A 9533-nucleotide genomic window follows, 5' to 3' on the forward strand; every position below is an offset into this window, starting at 1 on the left:
CCATTCCTTCATTAGACTTTTATTTAATGTGGTTTTAGGTGTACATGTGGGAACTGCTCTACAATGCCCACTGAGATAGAAAATCTATGCCGTAAAGAAATTCCTAAGGTCAGTGTGTTTTACAATAAAACCTAAATCTATTTTACTTTCATTCTAAATAAAATATAACTTATTAGGTTAAAGCCAGAATGGATGAAGTATCAAGCACAATGACATGCATGGTGGATCATCCAGGGTTAGAGCCTGTCTGCCTCAATGTGTATTCACTGCAGAATGCAATAAATGTTTACAAGGCCCAGTTTGGACCCTTACGTCTAAGAGGAATTGTACAGTAAGAAAAAAGTTTTTATTGGTTCTTCATATACAAATATTATTTAAAAAAATCTCACAGCAAATACGTAAATCCAAAGCAAAAAAAAAAAAAAAAAAAAAAACACTATAGTAGTGTTAATGGACATTTGTTAATGTCTTCTCTTTCTGTTACAGTCGTTACAGGTACTGTTCATACAGATGCTTTGTTTCCTGGTGCTGGGGATATCTGGGCCGCAATGTTCGTGTTGTCCTGCCGTCTTGTGTTGTGCTCAGGATACGGCAGGAGTTTCCAGATGATGAGGGGCGTTATGTTGGCTTCAAACCGGTGCTGGGTTGAAGCGGGAAACATAGGCCGAGACAACTGTTGTCTTCTCTGGTCTGGTGTACTCAGATGAGAGGGTTGGTGGGATATTAATCTTTGCTACCTCATCGACAAATGGAGTTGGGTCAGGGAAAACTTGTTCAAAGACCAGCTGCATGATGTCATCCACGTATTCTGCAATGACACAAACAGTATTGACATTTGTTTTTACATGCAAGTTATTGAATGTAGTATGTAGTAGTATGTTCTTTTGCACTGCTGTTTATAATGGTGTTTTTGGTTGTGTTTTTAGTCATTATTTATTTTATTTATAATTTCATTTTGCTGCTGGTTTTTCAGATTTTTGTAAAATTTTCAATAAAAAACGGAAAATAAAATGAATCAATTTATTGTTTTCCAGTTATCATATTAGAGAGCAACGCAGTTGAACTTACTAAATGTTGGAGCTGTTTTGATTGGCCTTGCTGTTGATTCTCCCTTCTTGAACTTTGGAAAACACAGCCTGAACATATGCTGGCCAGACGAGGTAGTAGCGGTCAGACGCTGGCCATTTTCGTTGAAGTGCAGCGCTGCCAGAAAAAGCCTGAAAGACAAAATGGATATTCTCTAATTTATTAAGACATTTTTCTTTTTATACAGCATTCTGAATAAAAAGAAAATTAATTAATTAACTTGTCATGCTGCCATCTAGTGATGTGAGTGGGGATGTGTTTTAGATTTGAAATGATAATGACACTCTCTTTCCTGGTAGTGTTTTGTCTTTGTACAGCATTTTATCATACTTTTGATTACCTGCACAGCATTCCCAGGAAAGGGTAGTGTGAGTGTTTTGGTGCAAACTGCAAAATCACACTGTGGAAGGCTTCTATGGCTGATGTCTGCAAGTGAGGGCTTAGCTTTTCTACATCCTTCAGAATCCTCTTTGTGGTCCACAGGTTCTCCAGTCTGCAGAATGCTGGTGTTGCTATAAAAGAAAAGTAATAATAAACTGACAGCCTAATTAGATTAATTATTCATAATACAATCCCCACCTGGTTTTAACCATTTGCTTTTATCTCTCGACGTGCGTTGTGGATGTAAACACCGAGGGAAAACTGGATCATCATGCGAGTGAATGTTCTGCACATGGTTTAAGATGGAGGTCCACTTAGCCACTCTTTCCTGTGGAGTTGAAGATGAAGCAGCAGTCCAGTAAATGTGATTCTTCAGGCTGCGAAGCCACCTGCTCAGTTCAGCGCAGTCTTTGTTTTGTGCAATCTTTGTCATCTTTTTGGATAACCCTTATCAAAAAGAAAGTAGTAAAGAACACAAGACACCAAATAATTTCATTATTATAAATCCAGGGTCATTAAAAAGTCCTTATATAACCAAGTCAACCTAAATACAGTCAAAAATACCTTTTTGGATATGCCACACATCGTAGTAGTGGGTGATCTTGGCCACTTGTCTCAGGTACTTCTGGACTTGAGGATGGCGGTCAGTAACAACACAGTCCAAAGATATATTGTGTTCATTTAAGACACCTAGACTGCGTTTCAGACCCTCAAGCTCCATGTAGTAACTTCCACCAACTTCATTGCTCTGCTTGAGCAAAATAAACATTATTAATTAATTGCAATATGAATTAAAAATTATTTTGTGGATCTCTAGCAGATAATAACTTCTTGAAACATTTCTCATCACTGCACAAACCTGAACGAGTTGCAAATCCACTATCCTCTGGCTCCTCAGATCCATCATGGTATAACTGCCATACTTCGCAGAGTGACCTTTTAGAAGCACAATGTGAATTTAACTAATTAGATAAAATTTATAGTTACAGCAAAATCAAATAAAGGATAATTATTTACCTGGAGAGTCAGCCCTCATGTCACCACCAAGTATGGCAGGTTGTTGATTTAGCTCCTCCATCATGCCATCCTGTGCTGACTTCCACGCATGTACAATAGCTGGCTCAATATACAGTCTTGCATGCCGTCGGAATGTGAAGTGGTGGAACATTTGAAGTTTCATTGCCTGGAAAATCTAAGGAAACACAAAACATTATGTCTAAATATATACCATATTTTGGAAGTTTATATTGTGATGGAAGTTAGTTATTCATTACTTTTTCCAATTTGAAGAATGATCCACCGTTTGAATAAACAGCAACAGAAAGTTGAAGATTCCCCACTGGAGTACCTCCATGTAATGGCTGACTATTCCATTTTCTAAGATAATCACAGTGGAGACATCGCTGCTCGACAGTCAGAAAAGTGCCAATTCTTCTGGTCTGCACCCTTGTTGCTCGTTGACACACAGGGCATTTCTCAAACAGTTCCAAAAGGCATTTCTCATATACTATATAGGTATTCACACTGTATGCTGGAACTGATGTGTCCTTTCTAGAGTGGATATAAAACAAATAATTAATGAATAATTTGTGAATGTATCTGAAAGAATATAAATAAATGCTGGTGCTGTATAGCTTACGTGTGTTCAGTGATGTCCGTCAAAGCACTTATTGATGCCAGAGGGTCATATGTTTTATCTTGTGGGCTTGGGATGTTCATTGAACTACTGCCTTCTAAAGTGTCGTCAGCGTCTGTGGTCTCATCCAAACAAGGTCTCTTTATAGGTGTGATATGTTCTTCTGGTATAGCAGACAAATGTTGGCGCTTCACTGGTGTGGAGGTCACAAAATGTGTGGTGTGAAGAGAGCCTGTTGTTGAAGTACCAGCTACAACTTCAGAGAAATCCATGCTTGTCTGTGTGCCTTACAGTGAAAAATAAATTAACAATACTGCCAACTTTGTTTGCTTAACTACATTTCTTACAGAAATTTGCTAGCATGGCAGTGTAAACATTTAACTTACCTATACTTCTGAAATGTGGCCCTAGAGTTTTCAGTGAGAGTTGGGTTCCAACTGCACGCATCTGTGGTTTCGTCTGACAGCCTGAACTGGTAAAAGATGGCTTCCGTGTCCTTGGTGTTGGGAGCTGGAAATGAAATAGTGCATTTTTAATTGCATTGTAACATGTGCAATAACAGTACAGTACAGATGATTGTTTAATAACACAATCAATTTTTATAAATTATAATAATTTGGTATTTCTGCTATGCATCTTACATCAAATGAAGTCACTTGTACACTGCCACTTTTTCCACTCATAACATTCAGCTACATCTGAAACTGTTTGACTTCATTGCAGAGCAAAGCTCACCTGTGATGTCTTCTCATTAAATGACCTATTTCTCGGATTTGACATTACTGATCACACAACGTGATGTAGATACACGTAGGACACGAAAAATAAGCTTAAAGTAGCATCTTTGACACAACTTGTCAGACATTTTTGTCCAAAAACACAGAATAGAGGAGGTTTAGTGTTTTTACATAGGCCCTACAGTGTGCATTTCAGAAGGAATATGAAAAAATGGTTTAAACTTCGTTTTAGGATCGGTTTGATTGTAAATACACACGGAAAATACGCTTTCTTGACAATCCTTGTCATTGTTTTGGGATGAAAACGTGAATATAAAAATAATACACGCGCATTTACACCAAAATACCGGTGAATCCGGGTCAACGCATGCGTTCCGTTAGCGGTTCTGGAGCTTTTGGGTCGCAGCCTGATAGCAGCGCTGCTAAACAATGCGATAATCTCACGGTGGGCAAGCAAAATATAAAACGTGTTTAGCTGTCCATGAGATGTAATTGGCAGTCCCTTACCCCTGTTTAATACAGGATGCACAATGCAAAACTTTGATCGACTTCTAATTTACAGTACATAATATTGGTGCACAAGAGAAACATCAGCTCTAAATGCTAAATTAGCATTTAGCTAGCTTAACGACCACATGGTGCTAACAAAAGCAATCGGCATGCCCTAAGGCTATTAAAATGGTTGGAGTTCACAAAAGGAAAGTAGTAAATTAACTTTGCAGTCAGTTATTAATTATATCAAGCTTACCTCTTTGCTGGTGTGTCCATCATCCCCATACTCAGTGGGAACTGAGCCCTCAATGAGTCGAAGCCTTTGGGCTAGTCCTTCTCTGTACTGCAGTAGGTTGGTGAAGCACTCGTATTTAAAGTGCTTTGAGCAAACAAAAAGTACTTTACGCACAGAAGATGGGACATTACCATGAAAAATAAAATTCAACCAGGCAATTCTAACTTCTTCTGATGCAGGAGGACGGTGTAAACACTCGTGTGGATGAGTACATCCATAGACAGAGCATTTCAAGTTATCTAACCGTGGTTTTGGCATTATTCACTCTGGACTACAACTGTCCTAGCGAGGGAAAAAAAATGGCGGCTTTACTTTCTGTGTAGCCAGAGAGCCATGACCATATTTGGTAGTTATCCGGACTAAATTAATTACTGACGTCACTGATAATGTAAAAACTGAACGGGTGGACAAATATGCCCAAAACTTAATTATTAAATATCTAAATAGCAACTCCAGTGAATAATATAAGCCTTTTTGCTCACTTAGACACTTAAAATGTGAAACACACTGTGTTAATGGATAAAAAAGTGGGTTTTTCATGTTATGTCTCCTTTAAGTAAACATCCCAGATTCTCTCTACGACAGACGAAAGTTCTGATTGGTTGAAAACAATGTGTCATGCGTTTCCATGGCAATGTATATCAGTCTGTCTGGCGCAGTCCTGTTTATTCATTTAAACACATAATTCATGACATCTTTATTTCACAGATCATTCACCTGATTATTAATGATCAACAAATGCTTTGATTAGCTTATCACAAATAAAGTACTTTGATTAATTAATGAAAAGCGTTCTTCTTCTGTTCTTCTGTCTCTTCTCCTGGAATGTAAACATTCTGAACCAAGCATCCGACCTTGGCGATGTTACTGTGTGAAGGGGCAGCTGTTAAGGCAGACCATTATAAACTTCCTAACGCTACAGGGGGGACGACACGTCTCTTGTTAAAACCAGGCAAAGACCGCTTATTTCCAACCAGCTATCGCCCAATTTCTCTTATTAATGTTGATCTCAAAATAATTTGTAAAGCTCTGGCAAAAAGATTAGAGAAGGTAACCCCCTTCATAATACACCCTCACCAAACTGGTTTAATTAAGGGTAGACAGTCATCCACAAACTTGCGTAGATTACTTAATTTGATAGATTTCTTTTACAGTAGAAACATTGAAATGTTGGTCTTTCTTCTGTTAGACCAAGCACGGGTACGGAGAAGATGGAGTTAAACACCTTTTGAGTTGGCAGAATGAGGAGACAAATGATCAGAGGAGTCCAGTCACTGTTTCACCGCTCGAGAGGGGGAGAGCCTTTGCAACATACAGCAGGTCCCGCGATCTGCTCCTGTCAGTTGCTTCGGACAGACTCTCGCCGTTCTGCTGAAAACGGCTGATTTTTATTGAAGATTACAGGAATGTTACATACGCAGTTTGCCATGTACATACGTCATTGGTCATGACAGGTGAAAATAACAGCCTTGTTAGCGGACAGTTAATTCATCACGAGAACATGCATCCTTGAGATTACTAGGAGCGTCCTGATACATGAAGATACATTTCACCGGTGCCGAGAGAAAAGTGAGAGGAGCTGGAACGTGCTCACTCCCTTCAAGGTTGCAGAACAGAACATGCTGCTGTAAATCTTTGTGTAGAGGCCTTGAGTATCTGAGCAAGTGTACATATCATAGAGTAATACAAATGAGCTTAAAAGGTAAATATATAAAAGAAGCTTATAAGGTAAATATAAAAGAAGCTTATAAGGTAGATACATATATTTTCAATCCCCCTTTTGAACTCTTTTAAGAGTTCAACAAAGATGTAGGAAATCAAAACAACAACACAAAATTTCATAAAAAAAAAATCTAATAAGCAAAGTTTTAAAATACCAATACAAACAATCAATCAGATTAAAATACCAATACAAACAAACAATCAGACTACAGCTTCTCATATTTCTAGCAGTAAACTAATACAAAAAACATAATCATATGTGTAACTGAACATGTTACATATGAATGGATCGCATGCACACCCGTATGAGGGCGAAAAACCCTAATTATCGTACGTCAAATAGGGAAAATTCCCCCATGTCCCCCCATTTTGGGGCGAACGCCTTTTGGCACAGAGTGGGCATGCCTAGGTCATCAATGATCAAAAAAAAATAAAAACAACACAATCAAAAAACTCATAGAAATGAACAGGTGAAGGGATTGTTACATAAATCACTGAACATTCTCACACTCTAACAACATCTTCTTCATCATGAGAGTCATCACTATCATCAGAGGGTTCCCCTCCCAAATAGATGTTAGGATTGGCTAGTAACAAGGGCATCTGGATAATTGGGTCAGCAGGTGGAGGAGAGATGGCAATGGTAATCAATCTGTACATTCCGTTTTAGAAATGCAATGAGCGCAAACATATATCTAATGCTAAACAGGTAAATGAGTAATAATATAAAATGAGTAGTGGGTATAAAATATAACCCTTGTAAAATAAATGAGGGTGTGAAATAGAACCCTGATAAAATAAATGGAGGGTGTTAAATATAACCCTTCTAGAATGTTCATAGGGTGGTTACTTCTTCCCCCTGTTGAGGTCCTTTCACTGGCTCCAGGCAGCTGCAGGGGGTGATGATGTCACGATTCTCGTCCTGCAGGATGTGGTGGCAGCTTGGCATGCTACCTCGTCCCGCAGAATTGGTAGCTTGGCACGCTACTGTAGTCAGCTACTTCTCTTCCTGGTTTTTGGATCCTTTCTCTGGTTAGGCAGATGTCAGCTGCTTCTCTTCCAGGTTAGGCTCCTCTCCTTGTGACAGGTTCTCTTGGACCTCGGTCAGGGTACGGTGTGGCTCTTCCGCTGCAGCACACTGGGTCCAATGGTACCAGGAGTCTCCTTTACCGTCCAGCCGGACAGCGTGTGACGTCCTCTCCGTGATCCTGTATGGCCTGGTCCACCTTGGTTCCGTCCACTTTCTTTTGGTGACCTTCAGCAGGACCCAGACGCCTGGCACCGAAGGCGAAGTATCTTCGTGTGTGTGGTCTTGGTCCAATGAAGGCTTTCTCGGCTTGTGCAGTCCAATTGATCTTGGCAGATAGTTGGTAGGAAGATTCACACTCCGGCCGGACCAGAAGTTCCCCGAACCGATCGCCTAGGGATTAAAGGTTATGCACAAAAATGTCCTAGCTCTTACTGACCCTAGCCTCTGATACCTTCAACGTCAGACACATACAGTTACGAACAGCCAGCGCAATTAAAGGTACAGTGACATCACGACATGGACACACACAGACACACAAACACATACACATGCACATACACAGAGAGAGAGGGAGAGAGTAAGAATGTGTGTGGGAGAAAGAAATGAGTGGGATCCACTTTGCCACCAGCATCTCCACCTGTGTCAGAGAAAAAATTACAAAGAAATTAAAACATAAAGCAAACAACAATAATTCAATGAGTATAAATGATCAAACTAAAATATACAACCATGCATGGGTTTTATAACAGTTCCGGCAACACTGGAGAGGAAGCCTTGTACAATGAATTCTTAAGATGTCCTTCATCAATTAGAGGTTATAGCCAAATTGTTTCAGGATCCTGAATTTGAATTTGAATTGGGTAATTTACTCAGAATAGTCCAATGTCTTTGTTGATGTTTCTCAAGGCTCAGCCATACCCATATAAATAAATGAACAAACAAACAAAACAAACACAGTCAAACACACGGTCCATACACGTCTCTGTGCCCTCACACACCAAGCAAATGTCAGACTGAAGCGAAAGTGTGAAATACTTGACCTAACGCTAAATCAGTGGAAAGAAAAAATAAGACCTAAAGCATGTGATCAAATTAATCCAACAACACTTCCCATAACTGCCGTTCTAAACCCATGTTGCGGTGTGATCTCTCCAATTAGAAATTAGGACAACCACTTTACTATCAATTCCACAAAATAGTTTCAGGTTTTCCAATGTCCCTTACCTAAACCACCTGTCTTTCTTACCTTCTTTCTTTTTTTTTTTTTAGAACCTTACTAGCACAAGAAATCCTAAGAATTAATTCACTACTTAAGGTTAATTTGTAAATAACGAGACTGCAGTTACAGGTTTGTTTGTACATAGTATTGGTAATCAGCAGTTTTTCCTTATCTCCTCATTTAGAAGTGTGTTTCTGTGCTACTCCTCCATCTATAACACAAATTAGTATCATCCTAAAAAGCGTCTGAAATTAAGCTGCATTGCTAAATCAATAACGTGATTTGTGCTAAGAAATACTCCCCTATCCTCTTCCTTTTTCCAGTGGCACTGAATGACAGATTTTAGATCAATTTAACGTTTTATTACTATTACGTTTCATTTAATTAATTTTGCTTTTTCTCTCTTATTTTTATCTATTTATTTATTTATGTTATTTACTTATTTATCATGCCATCCTGTGATGATAATCTTAAAGACTTTTTAGTCAATTGTCGTCAAAAAGGCCAATTAAAAATGTTATGTTAAAGATTTCACAAGATGAAAAATGTGAACAATTTTTATCGAATGAGGGGTACCATTTATTCAATATCTTGTAACATTATTTTCTACCACACTATTGTCTCGGATGAGATGTTCCATGAATCATTTAGTCAGCTGAATGTCAAATTATTCATTTAATTGTTATTTTTATGCAATGAATGGAATGGGATGGAACTGTTCAAAAATTTGCGCATGTTTGCTCGAAGGAGAAAACTGTTGAAGCCTAAAGCGTTCTCCTAGACTTATAAATAGACACCGTTTCCTTAACCAATGAAAATAAGTGATGACGCTGATGTATTCCTTTTTGAAAAGAAAGTGAGGCTTTACTGCATGTCCGCTGCAGCTGAGAATCCTAGGACAATAAAGATTATATTGACGTCCAATGGTGAGTTGG

At 38.7% G+C, this 9533-nt stretch overlaps 1 protein-coding gene across 1 annotated transcript; it reads right to left on the bottom strand.

Annotated features, from left to right (window-relative positions):
- Positions 1–530: 530 nt before the first annotated feature.
- LOC129160978 (uncharacterized) lies at positions 531–3774 on the bottom strand. The gene is made up of 10 exons (XM_054738107.2): positions 3490–3774; positions 3107–3389; positions 2742–3018; positions 2485–2659; positions 2327–2403; positions 2032–2215; positions 1666–1914; positions 1427–1598; positions 1069–1217; positions 531–808 (listed from the first exon to the last, which is right to left on the bottom strand). Exons 1-10 carry the CDS (start codon positions 3548–3550, stop codon positions 630–632), a joined length of 1806 nt encoding a protein of 601 aa, XP_054594082.2. The 5' UTR covers positions 3551–3774; the 3' UTR covers positions 531–629.
- Positions 3775–9533: the final 5759 nt, after the last annotated feature.

The sequence above is a fragment of the Nothobranchius furzeri genome, chromosome 7 (assembly GCF_043380555.1).
Source record: "Nothobranchius furzeri strain GRZ-AD chromosome 7, NfurGRZ-RIMD1, whole genome shotgun sequence".
Classification (NCBI taxonomy): domain Eukaryota; kingdom Metazoa; phylum Chordata; class Actinopteri; order Cyprinodontiformes; family Nothobranchiidae; genus Nothobranchius; species Nothobranchius furzeri.

Bases quoted from the DNA above. Each gene is read 5' to 3' on its own strand.
- LOC129160978 (XM_054738107.2), bottom strand. From the start codon at position 3,550: ATGCGTGCAGTTGGAACCCAACTCTCACTGAAAACTCTAGGGCCACAT. The intron at 3,019-3,106 runs GTAAGCTATACA...TATCCACTCTAG, and splicing joins ACGGACATCACTGAACACAC to AAAGGACACATCAGTTCCAG. The intron at 2,404-2,484 runs GTAAATAATTAT...TGCTTCTAAAAG, and splicing joins CATGAGGGCTGACTCTCCAG to GTCACTCTGCGAAGTATGGC.